The sequence below is a fragment of the Lynx rufus genome, unplaced genomic scaffold, assembly GCF_022079265.1.
Source record: "Lynx rufus isolate CCGP_SWC_20201006 ecotype Redwood Valley unplaced genomic scaffold, mLynRuf1.p SCAF_27, whole genome shotgun sequence".
Lineage (NCBI taxonomy): Eukaryota > Metazoa > Chordata > Mammalia > Carnivora > Felidae > Lynx > Lynx rufus.
This window is the reverse complement of record NW_025814842.1, coordinates 13,931,821-13,954,179: the sequence shown is the minus strand read 5'-3', so window position 1 is coordinate 13,954,179 and position 22,359 is coordinate 13,931,821. Positions and strand designations below refer to the sequence as shown.

The following is a 22,359-nucleotide window of genomic DNA, read 5'->3' as shown; positions in this document are numbered from 1 at the left end:
CTGCAATGGCCTTCCAATCGCTTCCACTCCTGCTTTCACGCCGTCCCCTACAACGTCATTGGCACACAGCAAGGTGATCTCTTGAAAACATCTGAATTGGGGCCTGCCACCCACCAGCTGAAGCTCAAAACTCTCCAAAGGTTCCCAGCATCACGTAGAACAAAAGCCTTGGAACACCAGTAAAAGGACCATCTCCTCCAGAAGCCTTCTCCGGCAACTAGGTCTGGCGGAGTTCTCTCTCCTCTGTGCATCCACAATATCCTGGGCACACCTCCATCAGGTATGGACAACGTTACATCTCAGTGGCCTATGTTCCCCCCCACCACTGGACTGTACCTTGGCTCTTTCCCTGAGAGCACACAACACGTAGCACGGGCTCCATAAGCGCCCGTGAAATCAAAAAGCCCTGAACTTAAAGGGCCTTGCACTTGGTTTAATGTCCTGCCGTCGCCATCTTGAAATTGTTCATGATGGGTGAACACGGTACTTTGCATTTTCATGTTGCAGTGGGCGCTGCAAATTATATAGCTGGTCCTAGACGGATAGATGGATGGATCCATGGATCAATGGATGGCCGGACAGACGGACTCAACTTCTGCAGTGCAGTACTAACTATCAGAATAAAATGCCACAGCTTGCAGGGAAAAGACTCCAAGAAAGAAATGCTGTACTTAAGGCACATATATGTAAAAGCCAAGGAAAAATATAAAACGAGATTTCTGAAAATCTGTCATCCACATACCTTTCCCTCAGGAATGTTACTGGTCTGCGAAAGACCGACAAAATTAGGAATTCCAGTACATGGATGTTGTGACCAAAAAGAGCCATGGCAATAAGCATCTAAGGACAAAAAGACCAACAGAAGATAAATGATGAGGACTAGTAGGATCGCATTCATTAATACAACCTGGTACTGATTCAAGTCAAGACACGACATTCGCAGAACAGACACGTCAGAAACATTATTCTTTTGTATATAACAGTTGAGACCAGGACAAAGGAGAAGCATGAGTCAGTGGGAAAGTCAACCAATGGGACTGAAATAACTAAAGTAAGTGGAAAAGATCAAGGTAGAACTTCAACTACCAAGTATAATCCCCCAGCATAATTCCCAAGTATATTTTTAGTGGTAAGCTAAAAATTCAACTTAACTTTTTAAATAAAGCCAGAAAAAATACATGCGAGTATTTTTTTCAAACCCCGAATCAAAGACAACTTGTGAAGTTAAATGTTCCAGGAAAATGTGAAGCCACTACATCCCATCCAAAGAAAGCATCGACATTAAAAGGTAAGCGAGGAGTTTGGAAAGCACATGTGTGATAAATACTGAAGACAAAGATAATTTCTTCACCACGTAAAAAATGCATGCAAATCAACAATTCCATTAATCAACAGATAAATTCTGTTTTTAACAGATCAAGCAGAGCTTCAAATTTCACCAAGAGCAAATGCAAATAAATCGTATTTGGAAAAATATTCAATCTCACTACCAATCAAGACAATGGAAGCTAAAAGGAGAAGATGTGACTGTTTATCAAATTAGCAAGGTTTTAGAAATTGTACCGTCTCTTCATTGTGAAAGAAGATAAAGGTAATGCGAGGACTCTCACACACTGCTGCGAAATATAAACTCATACAAACCTAATGGGAAACCAGTTTGGCAAAAGATATCAAAAGTCTTTAAAAAGCCCATACATTTTGGTCTACTGATTCCACATGAGACTATTTCTATCAGATGCTGGATATAAAGTTCTATATATAAAGATGTTCATCACACCGTTATGTATAACAAAAATTTGAAAGCAATTGTGAGATCACAGAAAATATATATTTGGTCTCTGGCCCCAGCTCCTGGCACAGAGCTCCTAAAACTCTTGTAATTTCCTAAGTGATAAGAGCACTGAGAGCATCTTTTGTTCTCTAGTGATCGCTGACCCTGGTTCCTGACACAGGGCTCCTAAAACCCTTGGAAATTCCTGGGTCATAAGAGGGTCTTGTTCTAACGCAGTGACTCTAGGTGGCACCAGACAGACTGGGCCATGATTAGAAGCTTGGAACTTTCAGCCTCGCCCCCCATTCTCCTTGGAAAAGAGAAGGGGTATAAATGGAGTTAATGATCCATCGTGCCTCTATTACAAAGCCTCCGTAAAATCCCAAAAGGATGGGGTTCCGAGAGCTTCGGGTTGCTGAGCACATCAGGGGGCTGGGAGAGTGCAGTGCCCCAAATGGGCATGGATGCCCCCATGTTCCAGCCCTACACATCCTTTCCATCTGGATATTCAACTGTATCATTTACCATATCCTTTTATAAGAAACCCATACGGAGCCTGGAGCCTGTTTCCGATTCTGTGTCTCCCTCTCTCTCTGCACCTCCCCCGTTCATGCTCTGTCTCTCTCTGTCCCAAAAATAAATAAAAACATTGGAAAAAAAAATTTTTTAAAAAAAAAAATAAAAAAAAAAAGAAACCCATAAAAGTAAGTAAGAAAGTTTCTGTGTTCTGTGAGTCACTCTAGAAAATCAATCGAACCTGAGGAGGGGGTCCCTGGAAACTCTGATGTAGAGCCAGCTGGTCAGAAGCTCAGGTGACAACACGGGCTTGTGACGGACATCTGAATTGCGGGGGACAGGAGGGGGGTAGCCTCGTGAAACTGAGCCCTTAACCTACGGCATCTGATGTTCTCCCCAGGTAGACAGCATCAGAATTGAGTTGCATTATAGACCCCTCAGCTGGAGGCGCAGAGAATTGCTTGGTGGGGAAAACCCACAACATTTGGTGACCAGAAGCGTCAGAAATGAAGTGTTCTCTGTGAGTAATAAAGGAGACACACAGGACAGAAACAGGAGGAAAGAACCGGGGTTTTTTCCCCACAGAGGAAGGAAAAAACCTGAGTTTTTTCTAACGCTGTAATCTGTATCTCTGCCTATATGGAAGGGACAGAGAGAGACTTACGGTAAAAACCGTTGCATGGGGGCGCCTGGGTGGCTCAGTCGGTTGAGCGTCCGACTTCAGCTCAGGTCACGATCTCGCGGTCCGTGAGTTCAAGCCCCGCGTCAGACTCTGGGCCGATGGCTCAGAGCCTGGAGCCTGCTTCCGATTCTGTGTCTCCCTCTCTCTCTGCCCCTCCCCCGTTCATGCTCTGTCTCTCTCTGTCCCAAAAATAAATAACCGTTAAAAAAAAAATTTAAAACCGTTGCATGAAAATACCATATCATAACCAATATTAATGTTTATGAAGTGCTCAGTAGCACGGGGAAATATTTGTATAAAAATGCTAAGAGAAAGCATAGGACGCAAACATTTCTATGCAAGCATGATCTTAAAGATGTTAAGAATGTTAACAGGGAAGGAAGAAGAGGCTCTTATCTTAATGCTACAGAGCTGTAAGTCTTATTTTCTCATTTCTGATGCTCCCCGCTTCCTGACTTATCACAGCGAACAAACCATAGATGCTCTCTAAGTGACACGCAGACAGCCTGGCCACCACCCCTCCATCACCTCCGTGGAGCCGGATACAGACAGGTGCCAGCGTGCGGTTGACCAGGCTGGGGGGCACCCCCCGACCTCTGCTTCTGCCCTTACCAGTTGAGTTGTATACCTGCCAACAGCCCCTTGTGTTTTTCCCAAACCTCTTCGCGCCAGCCATGCTTGTTACCGGAATGACACAATTCTATTAAATTACATGGGGCGCCTGGGTGGCGCAGTTGGTTAAGCGTCCGACTTCAGCCAGGTCATGATCTCGCAGTCCGTGAGTTCGAGCCCCGCGTCAGACTCTGGGCTGATGGCTCAGAGCCTGGAGCCTGTTTCCGATTCTGTGTCTCCCTCTCTCTCTGACCCTCCCCCGTTCATGCTCTGTCTCTCTCTGTCCCAAAAATAAATAAAATAAATGTTGAAAAAAAAAATTTTAATTACATAAACGGGTGGCATTATGAGTGAGAACCAAGTTGAACGCTTTCGAAAGACTCAAGGGGAAAATAAAAAAAGGCTACGTAAAGGCATGTGCAATTAGATGTGGGCAAGACAACCCTACAGGATCAGGAAAGAAATCATAAGCTGTGGAAAGTTTCCGCACACTGCAGAAACCTGTCTTCTCGGAGACTAAGATATCGGGTCCGAACAGACTCCCATCACGCTCAGGAGCTCTGAGATGACAGGTCGCCTTCTTCAGGGAAGGCGCCTTCGTGCTAAGGGAAGACAAGCATTGCCGGGGGGCACAGAACAAAACCCGGGTGAACGGGGACACCTGGGTGGCTCAGTGGGTTAAGCATCTGGCTGGAATTTGGCTCAGGTCATGATCTCACACTTCGGTTTGTGAGTTCGAGCCCCGCCTCGGGCTCTCTGCGGTCAAGGCAGAGCTCACTTCAGATCTTCTGTCTCCCTCTCTCTCTGCCCCTACCCTGCTCGTTCTCTCTCTGTCTCTAAATAAATAAATAAGTAAATAAATAAATAAATAAATCAACTTAAAAAAATAAATAAATAAACAGGCAACCAGAGCACAGGGAGTGGCCTGATCCAAACTTTGGCTGGGGACACCGCAGTGGTGGCAAAGTGCAACACAGACTTCCAGGAGCAGAGCTCGGAGATGGAAACCTTCCAGAGTCAATTCCCAAGTCCTCGGTCAAACATGGGGCCACACCAGGCACAGGGAGCAGAAAGGGACAGAAGAGACAGGAGAGCTCTCACGAGTCTGCTGTCGGTAGCTACCGTTGTCTACGAACAGACTGAAGGCAGAGGCTTGTAAAACCAGAAGGTCAATACCACGGTCAACTGAGTTAGCAAACATCAGAGGACAAGTAGGTTTTACAGAAAAAGATAAAACTGTACTCCCAGCAAACAGAATGAAGTCTATTCACCCGGGGGTGCGCCTGGGTGGCTCAGTCGGCTGAGCATCTGACTTCAGCTCAGGTCATGATTTCACAGTTCATGAGTTCGAGCCCCAGGTCAGGCTCTGTGCTGACGGCTCAGAGCCTGGAGCCTGCTTCCGATTCTGTGTCTCTGTCTCCCTCTGCCCCTCCCCTGCTCGTATTGTCTGTCTGTCTCTCTCTCTCTCTCTCTTTCAAAAATAAACATTAAAAAAAATTTTAAGAAATACATTCACCCAGATCCAGCTTACCCAACAAAAGACACCCAGGTGCCATGAGATGTGGGTGTGGCGTGGGCAGAACAGAGGTGCCGTGAGCCCCAAAAAGAGGCACCACCTGCCTGGGTCACAGCAACACCTGTTGATCGGGAGGGCAGGTCTCATGTGAAGCGTTCTTACAATAAGAAAAAGAAGGCACGTTTCGAAATCTTGAAACGAAGAAGCAAATGCTGGCAGTCACGTTAATTGCGTTTGAAAGTTAAAAAAGAAAAATCTACCAGAAGCCAGGAACGTATCAAACATCCCATGCGAGTAAAACTCATCTAAGCTTCCCCACAGCCCGGTGGAATCGATGATATTTTTACAGATGCAGACACTGAAACCAGGGGTGATATCTGCTCTCCAAGAAGCAGTCTGCAGGTAGGAAGGCGGGAAAGGTTTTGCCGTGAGGAAAGGACTCAGAAGCACTTCAAAGCACAGGCGGCAACCGTCTCGGTGCCTCCCGGCTGCGCATCAGAATCCCCTACTGAGCTTTTGAAAAATAAGGATTTCCAGAGCCATGTCTGACCGGGATCTGCAAAATGTGAACTTCTGGGTTGAGGGATCTGGGAGCTGGTACTTTGGTACTTCCCCAAAGGTCCCCAAGTGCATATGAAGTTCGGACAAGCAAGGGAACCACTGGTCTGTGGCGTCCCCTGGTCTTCAGTGAAGGGCTAAAGCCGTAGGCATCATCTGTCCTAGTTTGGACTGAAATGAAACGCTCTCACTCTGGGAAAAGTGAGATGGTGATGCGTTTCCTCGTTATAAGACCATAGTCCACTCATGAAGATAAAAAGCTTCTGCACAGCAAAGGAAACCATCAACAAAACTAAAAGGCAACCGACGGAATGGGAAAAGATATTTGCAAATGACATATCGGACAAAGGGCTAGTATCCAAAATCTATAAAGAGCTCACCAAACTCCACACCCGAAAAACAAATAATCCAGTGAAGAAATGGGCAGAAAACATGAATGGACACTTCTCTAAAGAAGACATCCGGATGGCCAACAGGCACATGAAAAGATGCTCAACGTCGCTCCTCATCAGGGAAATACAAATCAAAACCACACTCAGATATCACCTCACGCCAGTCAGAGTGGCCAAAATGAACAAATCAGGAGACTACAGATGCTGGAGAGGATGTGGAGATACGGGAACCCTCTTGCACTGTTGGTGGGAATGCAAACTGGTGCAGCCGCTCTGGAAAACAGTGTGGAGGTTCCTCAGAAAATTAAAAATAGACCTACCCTATGACCCAGCAGTAGCACTGCTAGGAATTTACCCAAGGGATACAGGAGTACTGATGCATAGGGGCACTTGTACCCCAATGTTTCTAGCAGCACTCTCAACAATAGCCAAATTGTGGAAAGAGCCTAAATGCCCATCAACTGATGAATGGATAAAGAAATTGTGGTTTGTATACACAATGGAGTACTACGTGGCAATGAGAAAGAATGAAGTATGGCCCTTTGTAGCAACGTGGACGGAACTGGAGAGTGTGATGCTAAGTGAAATAAGCCATACAGAGAAAGACATATGTTTTCACCCCCCATATGTTTTCACTCTTATATAGATCCTGAGAAACTTAACAGGAACCCATGGGGGAGGGGAAGGAAAAAAAAAAAAAAGAGGTTAGAGTGGGAGAGAGCCAAAGCATAAGAGACTCTTAAAAACTGAGAACAAGCTGAGGGTTGATGGGGGGTGGGAGGGAGGGGAGGGTGGGTGATGGGTATTGAGGAGGGCACCTTTTTGGGATGAGCACTGGGTGTTGTATGGAAACCAATTTGACAATAAACTTCATATATTAAAAAAAAAAAAAAGGACCATAGTCCAGACAAGCCCCCAACTTCTCAGTCTGCTTAAGTAGAAGAAAAGAAGCTTAAGGGACTTATTTTAACTTCTGGTGAAGAAGAGGGTAGGTTTGCGAGAGTACAGCGGGATGTCAGGAACTTTGGCGTGAGAGTCCATGAGTCCAGACACGATGCTCAAGCTCAGCGAAGGGAGACGCCCTCGCGGGAAGGAGCGGCCGCAGAAAAGCCACGCTTCCTTCTCCTGCCTCAGCACCCCAGGGGTGCGCACGCGTGTCCTGGCCGAGTCAGGAACTTGGCGAAAAGATGTCTGAAATTCTTGGCCAACCTGACCTCCCCTGCGATAATCACGCTGCAACCCACAGCCTATCGGTGGCACATAAACCCGAGACTTAAGAAAAAAAAATTCATTTCCCACTTTTACGTCCATATAAAGTCTTTAGAACAGTATTGGGCACTTGAAGCACATGCACAGTAAATGTTAGCTACTGTCTTAGTTATTACTGTTAGCATCATCACTGTCACCATCATCATCAGGAATCTCCTATTTCTTTAATGTTTATTTTCTTTATTTTGAGAGGGGTGGGGCAGAGCAAGAGAGGGAGAGAGAATCCCAAGCAGGCTCCAAACTCTCAGCATGGATCCCGATACAGGGCTCGATCCCACGACGGTGAGATCGTGACCCGAGCCGACATCAAGAGTTGAGATCGACTCTCAGAGGCTCAACCCCTGGGCCAACCAGGCAGCCCAGGAATCTGTTTCTTGTGGTTAAGAAGAAAAAGAACACCCTACTGAGCACAGAGGTGCTGGCCCAGCGTTCCGGTTATTTCTTGCTGTTTAACAAACCACCCAAAAAGTTACTGGCTTAAAACCACAACTCCATGTAATTTTGCTCATGAAGCAGAACTTGGGGGTGGGGACGGCTCCTCTCAGCTCCAGCTGGTATCAGCTAGGGAGGCTTGAAGGCCAAGGTGGTGTGGGGTAGGGTGGAATAGGTGGGGAGGAAGGATAGGTGGGGAAGGGAGAAAAGTGGGGGGTGAAGACTAGAGAGGGGTGAGAGGTGGGAAGGGGCGGATAGGTAGGGAAGGGTGGTGGGGTGGGGTAGGTTGAAGCACACTCACTCACACGTCTGGCACCTGCTCTGGGAAGACAGAAACAGCTGGGAGCTGGAACAGCTGAGACTCTTCCCCCCCCTCCCGCCACTCCCCTTCCCTTCCCCCTCTCACCCCTCCCCGCCCCGGGGGTCTCTCTCCAGCACAGCGGCTTCAGGTCAGCCTGATTTCTGACAGGTGGCTCAAGGCTTCAAAGGGGCACATCCGCAGAGACAGCACCTGCTAGAAACTCTATCGTCCTTTACCACCCAGCCTAGGAAGTCCTGCGACATCATTTCCATTGAATTCTAGCCTCTCAAAGGCAGTCACTAAGGCCAGCCGATGATGATCGATGGGAGGGGAAGCACTCCACCTTTTGCGAGGAAGAGGGACGAAAAAAAATTGCAGACACATTTTGAAACCACCACACGTTAGAGAAACCCTTTCTCGGTCCTTTGGACCGAACTTTTTATTGCTGCCAAAAAGTGCAGATCTGACCAATGCTGACCAACCGCTGTCTACAGGAAAAGACGCCTTTGAATCACTGACTCTACCTGTCTGATCCACACAATTACAGAACTTGAACACACTTTAGAGCCCATCTAGATTTCGCTGGGGAGAAAAGCAGTCCCAGAGGGGCCGGGCCGTCTTGTTCCAGAGAGCGATAATGGCTCTGACCCCCCCCTGCGGCAGTATTAACTGAATCATTCATCAATATTCTCCTATTTACAGGCATGCTGCAACGTATTCGACAGATGTCATCTCATCCGGTCTTTATCATACTCACAGGAGGAGCTGCTGTTTTTCCCGACGGGTAAACTGAGGCTCAGCAACACGGAGTTGCCCAAAACCCAAGGTTGGGTCTGGCTTTGTTACGTAGCCAAGAGGAAGTTCGAGAAAAATCTGTCAAACGCGAAAGCCCATGCTCAGTCCACCGAATGGCCCCCCCTGGAGATCAGCTGGTTAGGGAAGCAGCTGGCGGGGCCGGGGTCGCCCATCTGGCTCTTGTCCAGAATTCAGGGGCATCGAACGGTCTCCACTAAGATGAGGCTTTCAATAGAACCGTCCCTGAGAGGAAACCATGAACTCACGTTCTGACAAAATTGTGCACCGTTAACACGAGATCCTTTCTTGTGGGGAAGGAGGACAGATGTGGGTCCTCGCAGCCCTAAAGAGGAAGCTGGGACGCCCACCTAGCAGTGAGGCTGGGAGGGGAGGGACCACAAGCCCGTCACCAGATGCTGTTGTGCAAAGTTGGCCTCTGAGTGAGGAGGAGGAGGAGGAGGAGGGGGAGGAGGAGGGGGAGAAGGAACACACAGGGCAGTCTACTTTTCCCCAAGGGTCGCGGAACACAAGTTCCTGAAGAGCAGCAGAAGACTTTTGACTCAAAGCATCCATTTGGTGACTGCTGTGTGACTTTTGTCTTCTCCCCAAACCGCTTTGTGCAACTAAACACAGCCCGGGGGTGCTTACATCTCCCTGAGTGCTCCCCTTCGGCTGATGAAGGAAGAGACGGAGCTCCTGAAAAGGTACGTTGTAAGAGTTGTGTATTTTACTATTAGTTTCAGCCCCGTTCCTCAAATCTTCTGGAATCAGTTCAATTGCGGGAAGACGGGGAGGCAGGGGAACAAAAAAAAAAAAAAAGGAAAGTGGATTTTAGAACAACTTGGCAAATTAGCAAAGTTTGTAACATCATTAGAGGGCTCTTAAATATTCTTCCCTGAACTCCATTTTTATCTTGTGAATGCATTTCAGTAATTGCTCTAAAAGAGATTGTGGAACTTTGGCACAAACATAAATGTTTGCATGATTTAAAATGCAGCGGCAGCAAAGATCATGATTTTTTAAATTGCTAATTCTTAAGCTAACCTTTGCAGTTTGTCTCCTCTCGAAAAATGCCAGTTCCTATCAGCAGAAGCCGTAATAAAGACAATGCATATATTATTTAGTTCTTTATAATTGCAAACAGCTTAGCTACATTTCAATACTTATCCCTCAGCTCCAACATGGAGCATAAGTAGGGGATGATTACAATCATTCCATCATTCTGTAAATAGAACACCGGGGCACTAAGGAACAAGACTCTTGTCTTAAAGCCAAGAGATCAGACAGAGAGAAGCTAGTCCAGAACCAGATAGATTTCAATCCAACCACCTTGCCCCACCCCCGCTCACTGTTCAACCCAATCAGTACATGTTGATCATATTGGTCAAGGACAGAGACCCAGAGTCTCTGGGTCTAGCCTCCGGACTAGTGTTGTAGGCCTACCTAATGGAATTAGGATAATTAACACTGGCTGCTGTAACAGAGAAGCTCCACGATCTCAAGGGCTTAAAACAATGGTCCGATGCATGAGGGCATCAAGAGAGAGCTGTGGAGGATAGTGTTCTGTTCCACGTGGTCATTCAGGGACTAAGGATCCATCCACCTTACAGTCCCCCGAGAGGTGGACTCCAAGGCCACCACTAGCAGGTAATAACATAAAGCGTGGATTCCACAGGGGATTTTGTGGACCAGGCCTACCGGCGACGAACATCCCTTCTACCCACCTTCTATCCAGAACTCAGTCACATGGCCCCACTTAACTGCAGGCGAGGCTTTCTGCAGATCAGCCGTGTGCCCAAGAGGAGAGGAAAATGCCTTGGCGAACAAAGGCGTTAGCTCTGCCTCCCCAGCTAGAGGCGAGGAAAGTTCTGGGCTGCCTGACGTCCGCTTCCCTAATGCAGACCCTGATCTGGTATAAACAGTGTCGTAAAAAAGACTTGTCCCTCCCTTCCGGGAGCTCCCAACTAAAGTTCTGCACCACATACTCAACCTCAAGTCTCCAGCACAGATCAGGATGGTGAATGGGAATGAGAAGAAGGGTTCACTGGAGCCAAAGGACCTCCCTTCCGGACTCAAGAGAACCGCGGACCAGCTCGTGGCATCAGCTTCTCAGGAGGATGTGTCTACACACTTCTGGGTCCGGGGCCCTCAGCTGGGTGGTGTGGCTACTACTCAAGACTTGGTTTCCATTGAAGAATGGCCCTCACAGGATCACACCGAGCTTGCCCAATTAAAGCCACCATGAATGCCAATAAATTGGAGACTAGACTGTAGAGAGGGCAACAGGGCAGAAGCCAAGGACAGAGGTTGCCTCAGGCCTGCCGACGGTTGCCCAACGCGAAGAAGAAACTAACAATGTGCACTTGTCAGCACTCTTGTGGCGCTAATTTCCTTGCAAATATAAGCAAAGCCTTTTAATTAACTTAATATCAATTTCACTTTTCTCACATTTTGTTCTAATTATGGGCTGGATTTGAAGCTCTCACAGCATAATTGAGAGCCCTAGAACTAACAGCTTTACAACTTTACACGCTGGTAACTGCAAAACCTGAGGGGAGGAAGGTTCCCCGCCACCACTGTGTCACTGCACCCCCAGGCCCGCCACTCCGCAATCCCCGGTCCGGCCACCGACGCTGATCAGGACTGGGTCACACATCCAGGGGTCGGCGAGTACCGACCTCAGCACAAAGGGAGACACAGAGAGGCGCCTCCGGACAACTCACTTACTTCTCAAAGTTTCGGCTTCCTCACAGGTAAAACGGGCCTCATGGTGTAAGAAGATCTGATGTACCATCAAGTAACACAAAACACTTGATACGTACTACGTGCCCACTAAAAATCCTTTGTAGGGTACACTACGGTACACACATATACAAATACTTGACATTCCCCAAATCTACGACGCCTTCAACTCTAAACTTTTTTTTACCATGTTTGTGTACTCGCAGAGGAAAAAATGCTACCAATTAAACTATGACACGTGACTGACCCTAAAATGAATCTCCGTTTCAGAGACACATAAATGTGCACCTTAGCAGTGACCAAATAGGGCTACGCGTGGTCGTTTTCAATCGGTGAGATGTCTTCAAGGCAAATCCAAGCTAACCCTAGGATCTGAGTATTCTAGTTCATGGACGTTTAGTTAGCAAAGACTCTTGCTTCATTTTAATATTCACTGAAAATGCACTTGGGGGTGTGGAGGGGCTGACAGGCACCACAGCTTCACAATGCAAATGCCATGCTCTCTTTCCTCTTTTGCCTCCGCCATACTCTCTCTGGAAAGCAACTATTCTCTGGAAGGGAGGGAGATTCCCCTGCTGAGGGCGGAGCTCCTTGTTGGCCCTCATCAAAGGCCATCCCTTAGAGATCTCTAGTTGGCTCTCCGGGACTTCTGAGTCCCATCTTCTAGTCCCTTAAAGCAAAGGCCGGTCACGTGACCACTTTCTCGACCACATGCAGAGCACGCCAGAGGCACTTCTGGAAAAGATTTTCGTTCCTGATTCAACAGCAGGAGCAGACGTGGCCCCTTCCTTCTTTGTACGGAGAGGCAATGACTGGAATTGCAGCAGCCATCTTGTCACCACGAAGACCAAGAGAAATACAATTAGCTCCGACATTACGTCATCCTGACGACCTCATGATGCCAAATCAAGCCACTACTTCTGGCCTTGCTAAGAGAGAACAAGTCACCTGATGGCCAATTGATTCCCAAACGACCTAGAGAAGGATTTTTAGAAACAAAGAAAATGTATTCTCTTGCAAACTCTTGGGTCCGCCGTACACACAATTCATTATGATGCGAGGCAGAGATGAACAGAGGCTAAAAGCAGACCCATGAAAAGAGAAGGAAGAGAAGGGTGTGACCCATAATCCGAGAGTTAAAGTCACGTAACTCTCATTTACACATGCATAGACTTTGGTCCCTAGAAAGATGGCAGAACGAGAACCCGGGTCTCCCGTTAGTTCAGTGTTCTTTCTACAGGGAGGTACAGCACCTAACAAGGTGTGGATGGCCATTAGACATCCCTCAGTAAACACTAATCACACAATTAGCCACCGTGTCTGGGGCCAGGATGGAAGGAGGAACTTGGAGAATCCTGCCCCCTATTAACCGTCAGCTCGCTCATGTGTCGGCGTCTGGATGCGGCCGCCTGTCATGATGGCAGCGGTTTATTTCTCATGCATGGCAAGGCTGAGGCTCTGCAGTTAGCAATGACAGGGACATTATTAAAAGGGAGAACTTCTCTATCAGTGGCTAAGCCAATTGCCATCCATATGTCAGAACAGTCTAAAGACCTACGAGGAGCAATGGTTAAGGCGGGAGAAGGTCCTTCCACCAAGCGAGTGCAACAGGGCATCAGGAAAGCAGGGAGGGAGAGAAAGTTCCTTGCTGAGGCGGGGAGCTTCTGTCCCCCCGCCTCCCCCGTCAAAGGCCATCCCTCTGAGAGCTGGCTCTCCTGCACTTCTGGGTTCCATCTCTCGGTCCCCTGGGCCCCAGCCGGGGAAGCAGGTTCAGCCCTGCAACAGGGCACTCCGTGGGGTGGCAGGGCCCAGAGGCCGGGTGGTGGCCTCAGGAGGCAGGCCCGGGGGACCGTTGTCGTAGCAGCCACAGCTGAGACAAAGCCAGACAGCTGCAGGGGGAGGGCAAGACTGGGCTTGGAGCAGAGAACTCCCCAGCCCCTCATCCCCACCATGACCCTCCGCAGTGTCCCCTAGCCCCTAGGCTGCCTCTTGGCCGGGGAAACAGAAAGGTGTGTGGTATGTGGAACAGAAGTGCCGGGACAAGCTGCGCCCCCCCCCACCCCTCCCACCATAAGACTGCACGGTGTGCGTCCTAAGGGTGCCACCCCTCGCCGTGGTGGGACTTTTCCCCGGGGAATAAGCTGATTCAGGATGAGGGGGACAACAGGTAAATGGAGCAGAGGACACAGAGATCAGGCGCCAGAAGGATTCCCGACGGGCTCGCCAGGGGAGCGCCGGCAGGGAGCTGAGCTGGAGAAGACTGGAGGGAGGCGGAGGGGGCTGGGAGGTTCCACAAGGAGAGCAGCAGGGGAGGCGAGGGGAGCGCGCAGGGCTCCGCGCTGAGGAAGGCTTCGGATTTTCCGGAGGGGGCAGTTCCAGGTGTTGGCTCTTGGCACAGGATGCGGCCAAGGACAGGACTCCAAAGTGAGGAGCACCCCGGCCTCTGAAGCTCGGAGGGCCAGCTGCGTCTTGTAGGAGAGGCACCTCATACCCACCACTGGATCTTAACCCACTTTCCCACCTATTTGGCACTGAACCGTGACATCAGTTCCCTTACGTCGCCGTGGTGCCCCGGGTCACCCAGTCCCCCCTCCCACCCCCCATGTCTACAGAATTAAGTCCAAGCCAGCCTGGGGCTCAAAGCAGTCTCCACCTGGCCCTCGGAACCAGCTCCCCCGCCACGCAGCCTGCCTTAGATCCCCGCACGCGTGCGCATCTACACTGCTCCCCACGCCAGCCCCCCTGCGGATTCCCGCTCCCGGGCCCGGACTGTCTTCTGTGACTTGCTTCCACCTCAGGCCCCGGGGTGCTCTCCCCACCTGCGTCCTCGGGTCCCCGTGTCCCAAGTTTCTGAGTTCTCCTGTTCAAGCTGAGCCCTTGCCGGCTAAGCACCTCCCGTGGGCGAGTCCGGGCCTCCGTCCTTCCACACTTGTGCCAACACTCTTCCAGAACCTAGTGCGTGCACCTGTTAAGACCACAAACGCACCTTTCCAACACCCTCTCTGTGTGCGGGCCTCCCGCCCACGCCCGGCGGTGAGGCAGCGCTCCTCACACATGTGAAGGACCAGCATGTTCTACAACGGGATCTGAGGCACACAAATCTCCTAGGCCTCAAGCACGTCACCCAAAGGCATCATCTGTAGAAGGAGAAGAGGGAGAGGAAGAAAGGAGGAGGAAGAAGGAAACGGAATGCGGCCTCCGACAAACACCGGAAGAGAGAAGGAGTCCAATTAAATCAGAGACCAAGCAAGTGAGACGGCAAAGGACCTCCTTTTACCCCTTTTGAGCCTTACGTCACAGATAACTGTGACCACACTCTGCCACAGAGCACGGCTAGCGGTTCACCCGTTCGGGCCACAAGTATCTGCTGAGCACTGATGAGGGGTCAGTGCAGTTCCCACCATCAGGGATGTGGGGGGCAGGGTGGGGGACTGGCCAGCAGGGTCCCTTCCCTCCAGGTGTCTGTGTTCTCCCAGGTGCCACACACCGGGCCCCAGGGCTCGGGCCACACCTTCCAAATTCCATTTCATCCCGACTCACGAGGGCCCCATTTCACAGCCGAGAGGTGAAGTGATTTGTCCAAGGTCACACAGGTAACATGGGACGGAATCAGTAAGCCAGTGCAGTCTGCCTGATGCCCCAGTGAACACACTTTCTTCCGATTTTGTATTTCTTTTTCATGTTTTTAAACGTTTATTTATTTGTAAGACAGAGACAGAGCGTGACCGCGGGAGGGGCACAGAGAGAGGGAGACACAGAATCCGAAGCAGGCTCCGGGCTCCGAGCGGTCAGCACAGAGCCCGACGCGGGGCTCGATCTCACGAACTTTGAGATCATGACCTGAGCCCAAGCTGGACGCTCAACCGACTGAGCTACCCAGGTGCCCCGTTCCAATTTTGTATCTTAAAAAAAAAAAAAGAAAAAAAAAAGACTTGCAGGTTCTCCGATCTCGGAGTTTCTTCATTTGACACACGCCTTACTAGGTCCCCTCTCCTTCCTCTCGTCGTCAAGTCTGGCTCTAATTACCGAGCCTTCTTCCTGTCCACAAAGGACACTCCAGATTTGGCAACAGCAAAGGTCAGGGGGTTGGATTTCTTCCTCGAGAATGACACGGCGGCCTCTTCCCCGCTACCTCTGGGCCGGGCAGGCAGCAGCTGAACCTCCTGGCAAGCTGCCTGTCGCACAGACCGGCCAGCACACTTGTGCCCGCGTCTGAGGGCGGCCCAAGAGCGGGCTCCCCGTGTCTCCAGGAGGGGCTGGCTGCAGCAGACGCTTCTAGGCCGTCGGAGGGAAAGGGACCGAGCCTTCCCCCCTGTGCACGGAGCTGGGGCCCCTGCCTGCCACAGAGGCCTGCCTGCAGGCAGCCCACGAAGGCTCCAGCCGCCTCCGCTTTCCTCCTGACACTCATCGCAGTGAGTGATTTTTAACACAAACGTTGGCCCTCTCCTCCTTCCCCCCTACCTCCTTCCCACAGCAAACGCCGGTCCCATCCAGCGCTGCGAGTCCACACGCGCCCATCCGTATCCCGGCAGCACAGGGGAAACAGCTCCGGGCCGGCTCTGGCATCCTTGAAGACATGCCTTCAAAATGCCAGCCTCTCTTGCTGACTCCCCCCACCCCCCGTGGAGGCCTACGAGGGCAAATCTCCACCCCTGTCCCTCCGTCCGGAGGCACCGGGCCGGCTGGGCCGCGCTCAGGTGACCGAGAACCTGTTGGTGGGTTCCACAGCTCGGTCTGCCTCTTGGGGCTTGGGGGCAGGACTCGGTTAGGTAATTTTGACTTCCCTCTGTTCCCGCAAAGATTTTCAATTTCTTCAAGCAACCCTGCTTCTGCTCAATATCCTTCTGAAAATCTAAATTTGGAACCTACCCGGAATCGATTGCATTTCCTCCGATGACAGAGCTGCCCCGGGCTTAGTGGAGAGTGACACGCACCCTTCCGTCTCACTGCACAGGGGCGTGATGAGGGAGGGGGTGCCCAGCCAGAGCCCGGTGCTTGCATGGGGGGGAAGGGGGAGGCAAGTGAAACATCACACCCGTCCTCCCTCTTCACCCTGACTCCTCGGGAGGGCGCTGGGCTGGAGACAAGTACCGTGATATTCATGAAATCTTGGCTCTGCCCTTCTCCGCCTATGTCATCGCGGCCAAGTCGCACAGTATCTCTGTTTCTCACCCTTTGCTCAGCTCTAAAATGGGAGAAGCAAATAATTTCCTCACAAGGTGACAAGAAAGTCCCAAGTCAAGTACAGAGCTCCAGGAGAATTCTAACAAGAAATCTGTCCATCCCTTGGTCCGTTTTTCCTAATGCTGGTACCAAGCCGCCATTTCTTAAGATACTTTAAACACAGCATTATTGTCTTTCATGCAAGTCTTTTAGATTTTCCAAGTCTCCACAATAAACACGAATTAATTTTCTCCTACAAAAAAAAAAAGGGGGATATAAACCCATATTCATATTATAAAATCACACATGGAAAGAAAACATACCGAAAGGCGTTGCTGTCCATTCTAGACAACTGCTTGACTTCCAGGTCCTTCTGAAGGATCTGGAGCCCTTCGGGCAGGCGGGGGAAGGACCAGAGCAGCCTCGAGATGGCCCAGGCAAGATGGCGGCAGGGAGATGCGAGAGGCAAGATGGTTTCCTCACGCTCAGTCTCCCCCGCCATGTCTTTCCAGCCCCTTCCCCCTCACCACATCCACGCAGCCCAATCCAGCCACGACAGCGTCCAGACTATTTCCTCTGTGTCTACTGTTTACCTCCTATGTATACCTACCGCCCAATTAATCAGCCCATAAACCTTAGGTGCCCGCATCCCGTGCTGCAGGAGATGCTTGAAGGATATAAGTGGTACTAAAAAGGCCAAAATATGGTCCAAGCCCTGAAAAAGCCTACCATCCAGTTCTGGACTCAAAAGATAAACCCACGTAGGCACAAGAATATAAGCCAGGGGTACCAAGCAGTGCTGACAAGCAAGCCTCAAGCAACTCGGAGCAGGAAGAGCTCGGACGCGTGGCCTGGCACGACGCCACTCCCACCACCAGGGCAAGGACCGTGAGCCAAACTTTCAAGGATGAAGGACTATAGAAAGGGAGCAGGGACGGCACACCCAGACAACTTCTCGAAGGCTGGGGCTGAAATGTGGAGGCTACGATCCTAAGGCAAATGTGGGGCATCCCAGCAAGCAGGTCAGTCTGGCCGGAAGAGGCGGAGGGTACCGGGCAAGGGTGGGAGCGTGGGACACGCTGGCTGGGGCGGTGGCGGCCTCCAGGCTTGCCCGTGATTCCTGAGGAAACAGAAAGCCACCGGAAGCTGGGTCCTCGGAAGGGGTGCTTCCCAATCAGGTAGCTGGAGCCACGTGTGCTGGGTGGAAGGCGGGCAAGAGACCAAGGGCAAGGCCCTGGGCAGAGGGTACGGCCGCAACATCAGGGGGCAGCAGTGGGGCCCTCGCGGAAAGAAATGGGAACACAGGTGCAAGACAGAGCCTGGAGGGGAACAAACGAGCTCCTCTCTCTCTCTCCGTGAGCTTCCCCTCCATACCAGCATCTCGGCCTTCTCTTTAAAGTGTCTTTCTCGGGGCGCCTGGGTGGCTCAGCCGGTTGAGCGCCCGACTTCGCTCAGGTCACGATGTCGCAGTTCACAGGTTCAAGCCCCGCGTGGAGCTCTGTGCTGGCAGCTCGGAGCCTGGATAGACCCTGCTTCGGATTCTGTGTCTCCCTCTCTCTCTGCCCCTCACCCATTCATGCTCTGTCTGTCTCTCTCTCTCTCTCAAAAAGAAATAAACATTAAAAAATAAATAAATAAAGTGTCCTTCTCAGCCTGTAGGAAGGATAACAACCTGTAACCGTTTTTTGCAAAAGGCAGGACTCAGGACTCGGACACTTGGCTTCTGAGGAAGCCTGGGTCACCCTGGCCGCCCAGCCCAGCGGGCCCCCTCTCGGGACGCGGAACAAACCTGTCCCAAGAGTGAGTAACCCCTAGGGGTAGCGGTGGTGCTCACGGCCGGGGGGAGGCGGAACCGTCCCTGAGTCCCTCCTGTCGGAACTTCATAGGAGTTCACGGGAAGGTTTGAGAAAGCTCAGCAACCTTGAAAATGCCAGCTCCCACCTCATACCCAAAGGGCTGGGCCCAAGTGGCCTTGTTCCTATGCTATGCCCGGTGCCAGGCTCCCAGAGGCCCCCATTAATTCCTGAGGAATAAAGGGCTTGCACCCCTAAGCCCCCGGGGAATTGCTAACAAGACAGAAGAGCACACGCGCAAAGAAGCCAGACTCCCAGCCCGTCTGAAGCGGGCTCCTGGCTTCTCAGAAGTTCCTCCCCCCTCCCCCACCCAGCTGGACCCAAGTGGCCGCGGGAGAATGGATTTTCCTCTTTGCTTGCTCAGTGTAGGGAGCGGGCCACGGTCCAGGCCACAGCTAGTCGAGATGCAAAGTCTCGGGCCCCCACCCCCGGCCTACTGAATCAGAGGCTCTGGGGGTGAGGCCTAGAAACCTATGTCTTTTTTTTTTCTTTTTTAATGTTTATTTACTTTGAGAGAGACAGACAGACAGAGAGAGAGAGAGAGCAGGAGAGGGGCACAGAGACACAGAGAGAGAGACAGAGAGAGAGAGAATTCCACGTAGGCTCCACACCATCAGCTCAGAGCCTGATGCGGGGCTCGATCCCATGAACCGCGAGGTCATGACCTGGGCCGAAATCAAAAGTCTGACGCTCAGCCCACTGAGCTGCCCAGGCGCCCTTGAAACCCGTGTCTTAATGAGCCCTCCATCTGACTCCGACACGTGCCAAAAACTGAGGCAGGCTGATGTAGCAGCTAAGAACCTCAATTCTGGAACAGACCGTCCAAGTTCACCCCCTGACTGTGACCAAGCTCCTCAGCGGGCAGTATCAGCTACTACCTCCTAGGATTGCTATAAAGGCTAAATGAGTCCCTGCATGTCTGTGCACTTAGTAAGTACCGTTTCGAATTTTATTATTCCTCTCTGAGGCATTTGGGGGTGTAGCTATACCATATTTTGTTTCCTAACTGAAACCAATACTAAAATAATTTGTGTCCCTAAGTGCAGCCTGACGGCGAGACCCAGGCTTTCTCACACTCTCTCTTTTGGGTCCTCCGGGTGGGTCTATAGCAGGTATCCGTGCAGAATCCTAAGGAGCACACCCTACGCTCCTACTTTGTCCGGAAACGAACTGGGGACTGCAGCTCCCCAGGGCAGATACAAGTTCAAAGCATCCCCTGGATACTTGTTACAGGACATTAAGAAGACCACAGGGTTACGTCAAAGGGCGCGCAGAGATCTGACCACAGCCCACCTAGAAGGACCCAGCAGGGATCTCCCCGGGGTGCAGGGAGAGAACTATCTGATACCCTCCTTCTTTTGCAATGACTTGTCGTTCTGGAACTCTTATGAGAACATGAGTTAGAAGCTCCGGAAGGGGGGTGGCAGCCTTGGGTCTGCCTTGGATACCAGCCCTGTGGACCCTGGAGAGCTGCTTGCACTCCGGGTAGGTAATACTCTGACCTCGGGGACAGCAAGTGTCCAGTGACCCATCAGTCCCTGGACCAGGTGTGACCAGGGCACATTAAGTCTTCCCCTGCTCGCCGAGCGCTGAAGAGAACACTTTAGATGGGGCAGATTCTGACAACTGTCATTAACTGCTACGCTCGCTCTGAAACGCTGCCTCCCAGACCCACGAGCGAACTGTAACATTCGCCCTCGGGCAGCTCTGGGCGAGAAACGGGGTGTGTTTTTAACAGCAGCCTCCACCAAGGCAGCAGGAAGGGAGGAGTCCTCCGGATTCGCTGTGCACCCCGCCTCTCGCAGAGATGACATATTCATCCAACTTACTACCGAAGCGCATTAGCTCCAGACCTGAGGCCTTGACTTTGCAGACATTTAAGCCCGCCAACGTCCCTCCCTGTCTGACCCCACCAAACGCTAAAAGCTGCAAGAGCTATTTTCTCCAAGTCGGCCTGCGCCTCCGGTCCCAGTTGGCCGCGCGACTAGTTTCTGCACTCGGGCTGGAGTCGCCAGGTAATGATTCCCGCACGCGGGGACCCGGAGCCAGCTGTACTGACATGTTTCCACAATAAAAGCAAACTTACAGCTGGGGCACAGTAGAAGCAGGTAATTCTTTCCAGCAGCCCCGGCCTCCCGGCCAAGACAGGGCAGGAAGGGGTGAGAGGGAGCCTGCGGGAGCCAGGAGGCGCCGGCTCTCCCCCACCGCGCGAAGGGCCCCAGGGGTTTACCGGTGCCCGGCCCGCCCGCGCAGAGCCCCCGTAGGCGCCGGCGCACCTCCTTACCATTCAGTTGCCGGTAGACGATGTCCTCGAGCAGCGAGAGGCGCTTCAAGACCGCATCCTGGATGGGGCTGGCGCTGTGCGCGCTAAGGTTGGCCGCCTCGGCGCGCGGCCGGATCTCGTGGAAGGCGTCTCCGCTGCGCACCGCGATGGGCCGGCACTTGGCCAGGAAGAGCACGAAGCCGGCCACCGCGATCAAGTTCAACACCAGCAGCACTTTGACTCTTCTCAGTGAAGCCATCAAACACGCCCGGCCGGCCCGCGCCCCGGACCCGCGCCCCCTCGGGCTCCCGCGAGGCGCGGAGCTGCCGGGGAGCCGTGCGAGCCTCACACTCCCGACTGCCGGCGGGGAGCCCCGCGGCTCCCGGCCCCACAGCGCGGATGCTCCGGCAGCGGAGACGGTTGGGAGGACCGGGCGGTCAGGGGGAGAGCGAAATCGCTCCCATGGAAGCCCTCGCTGTGCAGAAGTGCTCCCGGAGACGCCTGCTCAGTTCACGGCTCGCGGCCCCTTCCGGGCGCCTCGGTTTCTCGGCGAAGGGCCGGGGGCCGTGGGTCTCTCCGCGGCACCAGCAAGTGGCTCGCGGCTGTTCCTCGGGCCGCCGGGAGCGAAGCCCGGGAGTGGCGCGCAGGTGCCGGGCTCAGGGTTTGCCGCCCGCCCGCGGGGGAGCGCGCCGCGCCTCGGGCCACACGGCCACCACCCTCGTCCGCAGGCGGCCGTCGCGGCGCGCGGCCCGCGGTCTTCAGCCCAGGACCCGCTCCCCGGGGCGGGCGCCTTTGTTCCGCTCAGCGACCCGCTCCATCACGCCGGGCAGAGGGAAAGCCCGCGCCCGGAGCCCGCATCCTCGCGGCTCCGCAGTCACGCTCAAGTCTCAATTACTCTCAAAGTGGGGGCAGCACTAGGGGGCGGACCAAGGGGCAGAGCGCGACGTCCTCTCCGCCCCTCGCGCCGGGGATACCCCACCCCGCCACCAAACTCACCAGCGCGCACAGCGCCGCGGGCGCCCGGACGCGTTCCAAGCCCCAACCTCACGCAGTGAGCCTTCGGGGCCTGCCGGTCACACTGGCCTCGCTCCGAGCTGGCGCGTCGCGAGGCCGGCCGGAAGGAGGAGTAGGACCTCAAAAGTCACAGCAGTTCTCTACCCCCGCCGAAAACGTCGCGGGGAGCGCGGCGGCAGGGACGCGCGCCGGCGCCCCCTCCGCTCGCCAGAACGGGCAGCTCAGCTCGTCCCGCGCGCCACGGAGCCAAACGCCGAGTGTCCTAATTGGCGGACGCAGTGATACGGCCGCTGCGGCACCGACAGCCCACGCGGCCCTGGCCCGGGGGTTGGAGAGCCCGGAGGGGACGCGCAGGTGGCGGCGGAGGGCGGGGCGCGGCCCGAGGGGACCGGCTGCAACGCCAGCTCCTCCTCCGCCGCCCCTGGCCACCCCTCTCCCCGCGAGCCTGTCGGCCGCCGCCACCCGCAGGCTGCCAGGCGC

General features: G+C 52.7%; 1 protein-coding gene across 1 annotated transcript in view; it reads right to left on the bottom strand.

The window, feature by feature from the left end:
* The window catches only part of GALNT17 (polypeptide N-acetylgalactosaminyltransferase 17), a 447,671-nt gene extending 425,572 nt beyond the window's left edge, over positions 1 to 22,099 (bottom strand). The window contains exon 1 of the mRNA XM_047089314.1: positions 20,887 to 22,099. Coding sequence (XP_046945270.1) covers positions 20,887 to 21,124 — 238 coding nt within the window. The 5' untranslated portion in view covers positions 21,125 to 22,099. The remainder of the gene's footprint in view (positions 1 to 20,886) is intronic.
* Positions 22,100 to 22,359: the final 260 nt, after the last annotated feature.